The 15,352-nt window shown below is 31.9% G+C and overlaps 1 protein-coding gene across 1 annotated transcript; it reads left to right on the top strand.

Moving 5' to 3' along the window:
• Positions 1 to 1,228: 1,228 nt before the first annotated feature.
• On the top strand, positions 1,229 to 14,640 carry UBP1 (ubiquitin carboxyl-terminal hydrolase 1, putative; the record flags this gene model as incomplete). Its single annotated transcript, XM_029008668.1, has 4 exons — positions 1,229 to 10,085; positions 10,501 to 12,396; positions 12,470 to 13,946; positions 14,301 to 14,640. 4 exons carry the CDS (start codon positions 1,229 to 1,231, stop codon positions 14,638 to 14,640), a joined length of 12,570 nt encoding a protein of 4,189 aa, XP_028860205.1.
• Positions 14,641 to 15,352: the final 712 nt, after the last annotated feature.

Raw genomic sequence — 15,352 nt, 5'->3', positions numbered from 1 at the left:
AGTTTTCAGGTTTTTTTTTTTTTCACGTGGTTCACTTTTTCAATATATTGCTCGCTTTAACCTAATTGAGTAAAATTTTTTGAACTTTATTACACTATGATTAACATAATTGAAATTTTTTTTTTTTTCGAGCTATAAGAATTAAATTGACAAAAATTAATAAAAATTAAAAAAAATTGGAGAAAAAAAAAAAAAAAAAAAGATGGCGTGTGTAAATCTGTAGGGAACTAATAAAAAATATGTACATACTATATATATGTATATTTATATGCTTATGTATTATGCCATTTCAACAGTTCAACTTATGTTTAAAGGCGCAAAGCTTACAAAATAAACGTGAGAGAGTAGTGTAATTACTATTACTCCATAAAAAGTGTGTTTATAAAAATGAACGGAAAGCCAATGATTTGTAACTCCATCATTTTTGAATGTAGGACAAAAAGAAGGGCTTAAAAAGAATAGTAAGAAGTGTAAAAAATTAGAAAAATATTAGCAAAAATGTTAGCAAAATGTTAGCAAAAATGTTAGCAAAATGTTAGCAAAAATGTTAGCAAAATGTTAGCAAAAACGAGTAAACAAATAAGTAATGGAGAGAGAAAAAAAGCTATTGCATATATAACTCTCTCTGACATAGTTTACTTCTCATATGTAAAAAAAAAAAAAATATATAAATATAAAAAATATTCATTTTTTCAATGAAAGAAAGTGTAGTTCGGGTTTGACTCACAGCAATATTTTTTTCTATTGGTGAAAGTTTAAGGAATCAAAATTATTTTTCACATGTGTTTACCCAAACGCGCGCATAAACGTGCATGTAATGCAAATATATATATATATATATATATATATGTGTGTGAGTGCGTATGTTTACACTCCTGTGGAGTGTGAAAATGTGTAATTACGAAACGCCCCTTTATATTTAGAAAAATGTACAGGCGTACATTCACTACTATGTAAGATTCGCAATAAAAAAAAAATACTACTTTTTTTTTTTTTTTTTTCCTCATATACAATCCAGCTCAAAACGAAAAATTGGTAGAAGTCAGCGTATGAATAAATATATACATATAAATATCCATACATGCCTATATAAACATACACATACATATATATGTATATACATGTATACGGCATAACGCAATTGCATGTACAATAATTTAGAATAAATTAAGTAATAAAAGGAAAAATGCGAAGTAAAACTTTTTTATCGAACGACGGTAAACACATAATGAATAATCGCAGTAATAATGCTGCTACTGCTACTCTTACTAATAATAATTGTTTTTATAGTTATGAATGTAAAAATAAAAATAGTGAACTCTGTGCAAGAGCAAACTTGGTGAACTCCTTTCTGTCGAGCAATAATTTTGAAAATGAAAAAAAATTGATTTTTAAAAAAAAAAATAGTTACTTGCGTTCATATGATTACGAAGAAGGTCTATCATATGACTATGATTCTGCTCTATCCTCTACCATTTTTAAGTTAAAAAAAATATTTCAAAAAAACTGTTTGAGTAACGATTGTAGTATGTTTGGCTACAAAAAAGGGATGGATATCCATCATGTGGATGTACATGTGTCAGCAGATGCATCAACATACGTGTTAGAAACCGTATTACCACATGTGTTAGCAATTGCGCGTGTTTCGGGTGATGGACATTTGAAAAAGGAGAATAGGTTGGTGAAGTTGATTACTTTAAATGATAAAAAGAACGATAACTTCTTCAGTAACATAATATGTGTGAATGAGATAAAATATACACATACAAGTAATGATGACTGGATGAATTTAAAAAATAGTCATCTAATGTGTGGTAAAGGAAGCCCAAAGAAAAAGGATAAAATGACAATACGTGGACTCTCAAAATATAAAGGGACAAATATGTTGAACTGCAAAATGAAAATCAAACAAGTCAAAGACGAACTGAGTGCATTAACAATGTTATACGATAAAAGCGCAAATGAAGTTAACTATTACATTCTCACTGGTGAAATGAACGATAGGAATTATAACGATGGGGGTACCAGTTGCATAAAACACTATTACAGTTTAAAAAAGAAGTTAAATGGCGCAAACATTATCGAAGAAGGCAATAAACAGGATGCGGATGAGATTTATCGTTGTGAAGAAAATAAAATGAACGATGATGAAAATGTGCTTCAGTGTGACGAACATGGAGTAGTAAATTTGTACGATGAAAAAAAGTATATCAATGATTTATACAGACTTGAAAAGGAAAATTTAAAGAACAGCAAAAAAAAGAGCATGTTACATTCGTTAATCAGTGAACGGATCTCAAGCGAAATGAACAATTCTCGAAATGCCAATAAAAAGAATGAATATAAGAATAACGCGAATACGAACAGCGCAAATAAGAACAGCGCAAATACGAACAGCGCAAATACGAACAGCGCAAATAATACAAGTGACAGTGTAAAAAAGAAAAAAAATAAATTAAATGCTAATAACAATGACAATGATGATAATGGCAACTGTAGTGTTAGTACTCGTATTAGTTCCACTTCCAGATGGGGTGAAAATTATAATAATAATGATGAATATGGCGGAGTGAAAAAAAAAAAAAAAAAAAAAAATTTGGAAGAATTTGAAAAGAAAAAAAAAATTAACTTCAATTCCCTTCTTACCATTAGTCATTGTACGAATAAAAAAAAAAATACTATATCCATAGCGCATGAAGATTATGATGATAATATAAGTAACACAAGAAGTGTTAATGACAGCGACAATGAGAACGACAGTGACAATCACAGGGAACACTTGATTGTTAAAAATAATTGTTATAATAAAAAAAAGAGTAGAGCTAATGAAGACGAACAAAAAAAAGAAAAGGAAAAAAAAAAAAAAAATAGGAAGAGTAGCAATGCCCGTAAAAGTGGCACTAACAGTAACAGCAGCAGCAACAGCAGGAATTGTAATATTAAAAAAAAAAAGGTGGGCAAGAGTTGCAGTACAAATAATGAATATAAAAATTTCACATACAATTCCCTCAACTTAAGTAATAATTATTCTATTGATAAGAAAATATTATTGTCAAGTAATAATTTTCATTACTCGTTGGCAAGTAATTATTGCTTTGTAAAGAAAAAAAAAAAAAAAAAAAAAAAAAAAAAAAAAAAAAAAAAAAATACAATCAATTTTTATAGTAATATAGTAAGTGATGAAAAAAAACATTTTCATGAAAAAGAAGAATTTAATTATTTAATTGCAAATGAAGAGGAAGAAGAGTTTTCGCCAATTTCGAAAATTAGTAGGAATTTGATAAACAAACAAGACAAAAATAAAATTAAAAAAAAAAAAATAATAAAAATAAAAGAGATTGGAAAGAGGGAAGGCAAAAAAAAAACTGGCAAGGAATACCCTTATGACAAGTACCCCTCGTTAATTGAACTGCTTACCGGCAGAACAAGTTGTAACGAAAAAAAGGATAAACATAGTAACTGTCCCAATTGCGGTGATAGCCTTAGTCGTGGTGAATGTAATAACAAAAAACAGTTGCATCAGCATTATGCACGCAACAAAATGAAGAAAACATATTCCGTTAATGGTGAAATTTTTAATGAATCCATTAAGGCCTCTAACAATTTACTTGACCCAAGTCAGGAAAATGAAAAAAGAGGTAGAGGTAGTAGTAGTAGTAGTAGTAGTAGTAGTAGTAGTAGTAATAGTAATAGTAATAGTAATAGTATAAAAAAAAGAAATATTTACACCAAGGAGATAAAAAAAAAAAAGAAAAAAGAAAAACATTACTGTGCATCTAAAAAGGATGATGCGAATGATGCTAATAGTAGCAATACTAATATTAGTGGGAATGATGAAAGTAATAAGAACGATGAATGGAGTGATAGAGTTCCAGTTATTCCCCCCCCAAAGAAAAATACGTACGATTGTAATATAGTCAACTCGAATAATTATGACAAATATGAAGATAACGATAAATTAGATAATGACAGTAATAGTTATAACAACATGATCAAGGATGAAAATGATGGAACCAATATAATGGAAAATTTACAATCAGTTATAAATTTTAAATCCAAAAAAAAAAAAGAAGTTGATGTTATTTCCAACGAGGAGATGATAAATATAGATGAGGAGGGGGAGTATGAAAATAAAAATCTGTCTGTTAAGGATAATGTATACGAAAATTTTATAAGAGAATATAAAAATCTACAGTCATTATTCTCGTATAATAAAAGTAAAATAGATGATCAGCTTAGTCCCCTTTCTAGGATAATAGAAAAGGATAGGAGTGGCAGACAAGGTGACAGAGGCGGAAGTGATAGAGGAAGGAGTGATAGAGGAAGGAGTGATAGAGGAAGGAGTGATAGAGGAAGGAGTGATAGAGATATGAGTGACAGACATATGAGTGACAGACATATGAGTGACAGACATATGAGTGACAGACATATGAATGATGATAACTTGGTGGGATTTAGAAACGATATTGAATCGTCAACAATTGCTTACGATAAGAATGCAAACAAAATAGTAAATTATAATGTAAATGAGGAAGACATAAATCCTCTAGAAGGAAGAGAAAAAAAAAAAAAAAAAAAAAAAAAAAAAGACGAAGTAGAATTAGAAGCTGAACCAGGAGCAGTACACATGCACAAAGTGAGTAATAAACAAGTGGATACGATTGAAACGCTAAGTTATGATAACTGCATTTCTGCAGTTCACGAAAAAAAAAACATGTCCAAGTCGTCTGCACTGGTCGTAGATAGCACAGATGCTAATTACACTCAGCCACGTGACGACAGAGCATCCCCTAGGGAAAGGAATTCACTCATGAAAAAGAAAAGAAAGAAAAGCTTGAACACAGATATTATCACTATTAGTGTTGTTAGCAGTGACGGGGGTAGCGCCAACCACATGATTGAAAGAGGTGTCAATGAAGGAGTGGAAATCGGAGAAGAGCAAAATGGAGAAGTGGTAAAAGAAACGGTAAATGAAAAAGATGCCAACCAAAACATAGTGAGTAATAATGAGGTTAATGAAAACTCGACTAATGAAATCTCAGCTGGTGAAAACGCGGCTAATGAAATATCAGCTGGTGAAAACTCGGCTAAGGAAATATCAGCTGGTGAAAACTCGGCTAAGGAAATATCAGCTGGTGAAAACTCGGCTAAGGAAATATCAGCTGGTGAAAACTCGGCTAAGGAAATATCAGCTGGTGAAAACTCGGCTAGTGAAATCTCTTCTGCTGTACGTTCCGTTAGAGGGGACAGTACAAGTGGAGATGTCATTCTGCAACACGATGGAAAAATAGAAAAGACGAGCAAAGTGAAGCACATGATAACAGTTTTGCCTACAGAAAGGAGGAAAAAACAATCGCATATGATGGAAGATATAAAGGAGGGAAAAGACTCAGACTGTTACAGTTTAAAAAGTGTAGAAATAATAAGGGCGGTATTACCGAGTGATAAAGGAATGAAATCAAAAAATGAAGAGAATTATATTTACAGAGATTTGATTAGAAATAAATCGTCAATGGTCGGAATAGATAATGATAGTAATAAATTAATAAGAAGTGATAGCTATTTTAAGTATGAAACAGCCAATTCGAAAAAGTTACTACACAAAAATATGAGTACGTTATATAGTCTGAATGGATCTAATTTGACATTCAACCAAGATTTCTTTAAGGATATTATAACGAGTCATCAGAAAAAAGGAAAAAAGAAGAGCCTAAAGGGGAGCAGGGACGAAGGTAAACGGGAAAGCAAACAGGAGAATAAACAGGAAAGCAAACAGGAGAATAAACGGGAAAGCAAACAGGAGAATAAACGGGAAAGCAAACAGGAGAATAAACGGGAAAGCAAGCGGGAGAATAAACGGGAAAGCAGACAGGAGAGTAGGCATGAAGGTACACGTGGTGGTAGACACGATAGTAGATACGAAAGCAAACGTGAAAGCCGAGTGGAGAGTGTTGACACGTTTGATAGCTTGCATTTTACGGAGAACAAAAACGACAGAATATTGCTGTACGAAAATTACAATAATTTTAGAAATAGCATTATTTCTAAAAAGAGCAAGCACAATGGAAGTAGTAAGAAATACGCAAAAAGGAAAAGTAGTAGAAAGTTGAGTGGGGAATATATTATAAACAGTAGGGAGAGCTTCATATACAGCGACTATACTGTGAAGTCCGACGCTGAGCAAGCTGATGCTGATATATACCGTGGACCTACTAGCTGTTATTGTGATAACGATGATAAAAATGAAGAAGAGGACTTCTATGGGTCTATGAAAAAACGAAGTGTAAATATCAAACAAAGGAAAAAAAAAAAGGGAATGAAATCTGACTCTGTTAAGAATGTAAAGGATACTACAAAAAAAAGCTGGAGGAGGAAAAGTCAAACGGAGGATGACAAGTCAATTGGTTATAGACATTCACAGAGGAACTACTTTTCAAACGACAATCCGAATAATTCTATTTGCTCGATAGGAGATTTCTATAGCTATGGAGGGGAATCGAAGGCAAGAACGGACGCAGAGTTGGAAGGAGAAGTGGATGAATGGGTAGAAGCAGGGATAGAAGCAGGGGTAGAAGCAGGGGTAGAAGCAGGGGTAGAAGCAGGGGTAGAAGCAGGGGTAGAAGCAAAATTAGAAGTAGATGTGGGGGAACGGGAAGATATGTTTGACTCCTTTGAACAGAGATATGAGGATAAGAGGGAGGAGATGGAAACAAAAGGAGGGCATGCGGATAACCTGTATTTAGCCCTAAGAAATGAGAAAAAGAAAAGGAGCAAAGAAATTGGTAAGCGCAATGAAGAGGGGAAAGAAGAAGAGCAAGAAGATGAACAACAACAACAACAACAACAACAGCAACGACGACAAGCGGACAGTCATGTCAATTCTTTTTTAAGCTCAGTAATGGAAAAGAAATTATATAAAAAAAATATTAAAAGTGATTACTATGAGTTTGTGCAGGAATATTCTGAAAATGAAGATTTTCAAAAAGAAAAAAGAGGAAAAACCATTTTAAAAAATTTATCAAAAATTATAAGAGCAGATGATATATACTCTGAAATTGAAATATTAAGAAAACAAATTTTGCAAAAGAAGGGTTCAAAAGAAATTTCAGTTATGGGAAGAAAAAAGTGGAGTGAAAAGGAAGAAGAGAGCTGCTTCGATTCCAATGATAACCATCGGTATATTGGACACTCCTTTTCATATAACTTAAAGAATAATGATGATAATGATGATGGAGATATCTGCGACAATGGCATCCGCAACTACGCCATAAGCAACTATGGTAGTCACTATGATGACAACCGCAGTGATGACTACAACACGGAAATGAGTAGCATGGAAAGGAGAGACCCACATTTAAAGCATCGAAATATCAGTTTTGAAAAGAACTCCACAAAGAAGGAAAAGAGTAAGAGTAAATATAGCAAAGGAAAGTCGAGTACAGAACTACATAATTATGAGAGTAATAGCTTTCATTATAATAGAAGTAGTAGTATAAAGTTTAACAACAATTTAGAATTTTTTTCAAATAATTTTTTTCATTTGAAACGATCAATAGAAAGGAAAAGTAGTGAAAATAATTTTGGTATGAAAATAGAAAATACATTAGATAAACTAGATGAAAAGAGCGATAGTGATTTAATGCAAAAAAAAAAAAAAAGCAAAAATTCTTTTGAAGATTTTAATAAAATAATGTATCATAAAGGTAGTAGTAAAAGTAATAGTAAAATTGATAATTTTTTTGGTTTATACAAGAGGAATAGTGAGTCCATGAGCGTTTACAAAAATTTGCAAAAGGATGACAGGAAAAAGGTAAGAAATGTTGTATGTAACAGTAGCAGCTTTAATATGGAACTTGAAGATGTGGAAGATTTACAGAGTGAAGTGAATTACTGTACGAGTGGTGCAGTAGCCATCAATGATGAGGCTACCATTATCAACAAGGGGGATAAGCGGGGGAAGCCGGAGAAGCGGATGGAGCTAACCTCTTCCAATGATGATGATGCAAAGAATGGCAGTGAAAGCCGAGGGAACAAGAAAAAAAATTATTGGGCTATCAGCAACGGCAGAGGTGGTAATGTCAGTAAGGCCTTGTTTGATATAGAAAAAGGGGATGACGATAAAAAAGGTGGAAGTAAAAAGGGTGGAATCAAAAAGGGGGAAAGCAAAAAGGGGGAAAGCAAAAATGGGGAAAGCAGAAAGGGCGGAAGCAAAAATGGGGAAGGCAAAAATGGGAAAGGAAAAAATGAGGAAAGTAAAAATGGGGAAAACAAACCGAATGACAATAAAAGGAGCGAACACTTAAACAGCGCAGGAAACAACTGCAAGAGCGTTAAGAATATCCTGCTGTCGCTTGAGCTAAGCAATGAAGATAAAATTGACAAAGTGAGAAAGATTTTATTTTATTCCTCTAGTGATGAAAAAAAATATATTATGAACGAAGTGTTAAATACGCTATATATATATCCACAGCTATATGTTGCTTGTATCATTAGTTTATTTTATCTCTTCATTTTAGACAATGAATTATTTGAAAAGAATTTCTACCCGGATGATTTAATATACTTGTTTAATGAAAAAATAGATTTTAGATATGCTGAATGGTTTCTAAAAACATATCTTTTTTATAAATTTAAATTTTCGAATGGAACCCACTTGCATGATTATTGTAGGAGGAGATCATTTAGCAGGGGGAGCGGGATGGACTGTAGGGGGTTGTGGTGGTGGTATAGCAACAGCTGTGACAAAAGGGATGATAAAGAAAGCAAAAAGGAGGAGGAGCAGGAGAAGGGGGAAAAGAAGAAGAAGGAGGAGGAACAGGAGAAGGATAAATATGTGGTGGAGGATAAGACCAACCAGATATTGCAAAACGAAGTAAAGACAGAAGAAAAAAAACTAGTAAATATGAAAAATAAAATTTTTGATAATTTTTTCGAAGGGTATAATTCGAGTGTGGATTCATCCGACAACTACTTTTATGATGAGCACAAGAAAAATGTATGTGCAAATGTATGTACAAATGGATGTGCAAATGGATGTACAAATGGATGTACAAATGGATGTGCAAATGGATGTGCAAATGGATACGCAAATGGATGCGCAAATGAAGAGGACAAAAAGTTAATATGGCTACAATTAGACAAATTGAAATATGTGGGTTACCATGAATGTAAAACATTGCTAAAATTGTGTTTAAAGAATGAAAAGGAAAAAAATATTAACATGATAAGATCAAGTAAAATTCGAAATCTTGTAGTATCAATATGGTCAAATATAGTATCATCGAGACCTAAGAAATGTTTTATCAAGTTACTGTTTAATTGGATTAATAATAAAAAGGATGATACAAGTAAAAAAAAAAATTTATTTTATTTACTAAAATCAGAAAAAAAGATTAATAAAAATTTGTCAAAGATATGTTTTAGCTATTTTTTGAACTATCTAATTAAATATAAAGAAAATTGCTCAAACGACATTATATATACGTTATATCTAATTGAAGAGGAGAAATTAAAAATGTATTCTAAATATTTTATTGAAAATAATAAAATAAATTTTAATGAGTTTATATCTATCTGGAATATCTTATGCATCTTATTTTGGGATACAAACAAAATTAATTATTTTGCTTTTTTTCAAAAAAATAAATTTTACTACTATGATTTTATGCTTATATTTTTGAATTCCTTTTATGATTATATATGCATAAATAAGGATATGAAGGAAATGACTAAATTAAATTTAAAGAGAACCTTTCTCACGGATTTTCAAAAAACTAAATTTTCCAGTAAAGCAAATCAAAAATCTAATGATACTTTGCAAAAAATAAATAGTAGTTCCTTTTCAAAGTGCTCCTTCAACAAAGAGGAAGACGACACGGCTGATGATAGTGAATACTTGAATCTTTTCGATATAGAAAATATAATAAACAATTTCAACTTTAATGATTTTGTAATTAATGAAATAAGCAAGAAGAACTGCTTCAACCCTTTTTTCAGTCTCAGTGGTGCGCCTGTGCCCTGCCGCAGGGACTCCAAGGGAAGCCGAGGTACAGTCGATAAAAAGAGATGCAACCGCTCCTTGCATGGTCGTGTATATTTTAACTTTCCAAGTTGCATGTACGTGTAGTTATGTAGTTTGGAGTATGTGCAGTCAAGTTGAGTATATGAGAATGCGTACACGCATGATGACCTGTGGTTTCATAATAACTTTTCCTAATATTTTTATTTATTACTTATTCATTTGATATGTATTCATTTGATATGTATTCATTTGATATGTATTCATTTGATATGTATTCATTTGATATGTATTCATTTGATATGTATTCATTTGATATGTATTCATTTGATATGTATTCATTTGATATGTATTCATTTGATATGTATTCATTTGATATGTATTCATTTGTTATATATTCATTTGTTATATATTCATTTGTTATATATTCATTTGTTAATTATTTTTTTTTTTTTTTTTCTTTCCCCTCTGCCCTCTTCCAGTCCATTTAGAGTCGAAGGAAAGCGGAAGTAAAAGCGAAGAGGGAAAGTGCAACTCGCCCTCATCGGAGGTATTCCTTTCAACAGGGAGAAGAAGCATGGAAGAGAATAGCATCTCTACAGACAACAGAGAAATAGAAAATTTAATTTTTTTGGGAATTTGTATAAAGATAGTTGTGTGCAGAATATCAAATTTACTAAATGCAAAATCGTGCTTACAACAATTTCATTATTTTTTAAATCATAAATTACTAGGCTTGAAGACATTTAAATATTCTAATGTCCTTTTAGTATACTTTATTCCTTTTTTCAAAAAATTTTTTTTTTTGTGGAAATTTATAGAGCACCAAATTGATAGTGATATAATTAGTTTGATAAAAGAAATTATTTTAGAATTAGAGAGGATTCAAAATAGTAACAACATGCAAAATGTGGGAAGTGGAAATGGTCGACATAGAAATGGTCGAAGTGGTAATGCTCAGAATAGTAATGTTCAAAGTAGTAATGTTCAAAGTAGTAATGTTCAAAGTAGTAATGTAGTAGTAGAAAATGGTGGTAAAGACGTTAATGCATTTCGTAGGGGTAGTCTAGTAACGAATGTAAACCTCAACTCGAAGGTAATGCAAAATGGTAGTACACTAAACAACTGCAATTATTTTTCTCATGGTTTTAATGGCACATTATATGACAATAAAACGTACGATAGGAATAATAATACTTTTAAAAAAGGAGGTAGAAAAGGTAGAAGCAGCAGTAGCAGTAGTAATGGTGGTAGTGGCAGTGATAGTAATAATGATAGTGATAGTGATAGTACTAGTGCAAGAAAGAGAGAGGGAAAAAGAACAAACAATTTTGAAGGGATTAATTTAAAATGTAGCACCAGTAACGTTTTATCGGACAACAGGAAAAGTAAAAGTAGTGGGAAAAATAATATGAACATCGAATTGGTTGATGATAACTATATTTTAATGCAAAAGCAACAAGAGGGGGGTGCATCACTAAAAAATGGAAAGTTGAGGCATGGTGGAAACTCTAACGAACGTAAGCCGGACGGTTGGAAAAACATCCGTAATGTTAGTAGAAATGGTAGTAGGAGTGGAAGCACGAGTGGTAGTAGACGTGGAAATAATAATGAGAACAAAATTGGCTGTGTCAATAACAACTCACCTTTTAACAACTTGTTTTGGGCAAACGAAGAAGAAAATGAGCACTACATTACATACGATGATATGTTCAAGAATTGTGATAGTGACAACAACTCAACGGGAAAAAGTACATCCGGAAATTGCAATGTGAAGGATTATATAACAAGTTTACATTTCAGTAATTTAGCTGATGAAAATTATACATCGAAAAGGGATAACATGTCTATCACTAAAAGTGCTGATGAAAATATTAGATCAGACGAGTTATTATTATCAGCATCATCACCAGTTACATCTTCATTGAAAAGGAGAACAACGGGAGGAGTAAATGCAGAAATCGCAGGAACAGTAATACCAGGTGTAACATCAAATGAAAAATTATTACTACCTAACAACATGAATGATGATATATTTTCACCTGACCCCCCCCGCACTTTATCGAGTGATATTTTGCCACAAGATGGAGGGATAGACAAATCAAAGCAGAACTTGTACTCTCGAAAGAATACTATTCCGAGAGATTCTACTAGTGATTATAATAATAATGAGTTTTACAAAAACAGTTTAGCTAGCCCCCACAGTAATAATAAGGGGAAATATAATATCCCTTCGGACCCTTTTTCGCACCCGACTAATGGTAATAATGAAAATAACAAAAGTAAAAATAGCAAAAGTAAAAATAGCAAAAGTAAAAATAGCAAAAACAGTAAAAATAGCAAAAACAGTAAAAATAGCAAAAGTAAAAATAGCAAAAGTAAAAATAGCAAAAACAGTAAAAATAGCAAAAGTAAAAATAGCATTGTGACATTTCCAACCATGACTTGCAGGAACAGCAGAAAGAGACGAGGATGAGAAAAAAAAGACAAAGGGAGAGTCGTCATCTAACTTGAACAACAGTGGTGGTAGTGCTACGAGTGGAAGCAGTGTGGATTGTGCCAGCAGCAATCACATATCTTTGAGTGTAGATAAACCGAATGGTTTAATGGAAAAAAAAAAAAAAAAAAAAAAAATGATATTTCCTTATGAAGACGATCCTTCACAAAGTGGTGCAAACAACACCAATGCGCAGGATACAAGTACCATTTTTGGAAAGCATAGTTTACTAACGAATAAGAATAGTTTCTTAACCGGAAATAATTTATTAACCGGTAAAAATTTATTAACGGGCAATAATTTATTAACGGGCAATAATTTATTAACGGGCAATAATTTATTAACGGGCAATAATTTATTAACCGGTAAAAATTTATTAACGGGTAATAATTTATTAACGGGCAATAATTTATTAACGGGCAATAATTTATTAACGGGCAATAATTTATTTACCGGTAAAAATTTATTATCTGCGAATAACTTTGAAAATACAAGCGGAAACAATTATCACGAAGTAGATTTCACAGAGGCCAAACTTGCGCAAAGAAATTTAGAATTTCCCGACAGTACCACAAGAAGAAGAGATGCAGCAAGAGCGGAAGGAGTAGATAGAGGAAAACAAAAGAAGAAAAAAAAAAAAGGAGGATGTAAATATTTGATGTTACGAATTGATATATCCGACTTGAAGAATATGAAGAAGAGAAAATTACGACACCCCCCTGTGGGTTTAATTAATTTAGGAAACACATGTTATTTGAATAGTTTATTGCAAGCATTATATAGTACTGTATCGTTTGTAGTAAATTTATATTTATTTAAAATAGGCGGAAACAGTACCCATAATATCAAATATAATAGTAGTAATAATCTCAAACATAACAACAGTAATAATGGTTCAAATATGAATAAAGTATTTCATTTAGAACAGGAAAATTTCAAACAAGAAAACAATACCAACATTGAATCCGAAAGACTTCTAGATGCACTTAAAAATTTTTTTAAACTAATGACAACTACTAGAAATTCTTATATATCTCCTGATAGAATATTAGGATTACTACCGCATGAACTGAATAATCGAAATCAACAAGATGTAACTGAATTGTTCAGGTATATTTTTGATAAATTAGGTGGATCAGATAAAGAATTCTTAAGACTAATATTTTCTGGAGTTGTTGTTCAAAAAGTACAATGTCAAAAATGTTTTTTCATTTCTAAAAAGGAAGAAGTAATACATGATTTGTCATTTCCTGTACCTGTCAAAGCTACGGAAAAGTTATCCATACAAAAATTCTTTGATACCTTTATTCAAAAAGAAAAAATTTGTGGAAATAATAAATACAAATGCTCTAAATGTAACAAGAAGAGAAATGCGCTCAAGTGGAATGAAATTATATCCCCTCCTTGTCACCTCGTCCTTATTTTAAACAGGTAAGAATTTATACAGTTGCTGACAATTAGAAAGATAAGTCGTTTTTATCGCCGGGACTTTTACATCGGTGTTATAAGTTTACCGCTGCTGGTACTACGTTTGCTACTGCTACTACTTGTACCACTGCTACTTTTGTCACTACTACTTAAGTGGTCTTTGTTCATGCATTTCAATTATGTACGCGCGTGTATAAAGCATGACTACCTGGCTACGTATCATTTCTATGAGTAGCAGTGCTTACCGCGTATTAATGCGTATCACGCATTTTTTTTTTCAGCATTTTCTATACTCATCCCCCTTTCATTTGTCTCGTTTTGTTCGTCTTCTTTCATTCCCCATTTTTTCCTTTTTAGGTATAACTGGTCGTTCAGCTCAAACGAGAAGAAGAAGGTAAAAACGCACGTAAAAATTAACACAAAGATAATTGTTAATAACTTCGATTACAAATTATATGGAGGAATAATACATGGAGGAGTATCAGCTTCTTCAGGTCATTATTATTTCATTGGTAAAAAATCTGAACGTGGTCGAGAAAGAAGAAATGTTTGGTATCAAATGGATGATTCAGTAGTTACCAGAACAAGCTCAAAATCGATAAACAAAATATCGAAAGATCCCTCTAACGACCATACACCATATGTATTATTTTATCGATGTAAACAAGCCCCCATCTCGCCCATCTTACATTTCTAGTTTTAGGAAACACATGCATATGCTTCAGCGACCTTCTCTATGCATGCGTGTAGCGCCATGCATATATGCAGATATGATGAGATGTTTATATGAATATACGAATATATGAAGATATGTCCATGTGCAGATGTTTTTGTCCTTATAAGTATCTTTTTTTTTTTTTTTTTGTTATACGTGCATATACCATTTTGCACGCATTTATGTATAATACACGTATATACATGAAAGTGTGCATGTATATGTATATATTTATATATATATATATATATATATTTTTTTTTTTTATTCTCACTTGACCAAATTCATTGTTATACTCTTCTGACATGTCAGCTACGTTTGAGTAGCCCTTTCTTATGTTATTCATTGGGTACTTCTCATTTTTTTATGTTTTTCCATTTCACATTTGTAAAAAAGAATTACAGGTACCACACTTGTATACCGTGTAAAGGTGCCATAAACGTATGCATTATACATATATGATATTGTATTAATTTTACTGATTTAATAATTTACTAATTTTAATTTTTTTTTAATTTTTTCAATACTCATATAACTCTTTTTGCGATCTATTATTACAATCGATTTCCTTAATTTTTAGTTTCTCTTACACCATAGAATGTTATGCATACCGTGTACGAGCGTATGTATCGATGGATGGAAGCATGTATGGATATAAGCTGACCGTTCATACATTTTTATATCCAACTCCGCT

The sequence above is a fragment of the Plasmodium malariae genome (genome assembly GCF_900090045.1).
Source record: "Plasmodium malariae genome assembly, chromosome: 2".
Taxonomy (NCBI): domain Eukaryota; phylum Apicomplexa; class Aconoidasida; order Haemosporida; family Plasmodiidae; genus Plasmodium; species Plasmodium malariae.
The sequence above is the reverse complement of the archived record's forward strand: the minus strand, read 5'-3'. Positions and strand labels throughout refer to the sequence as shown.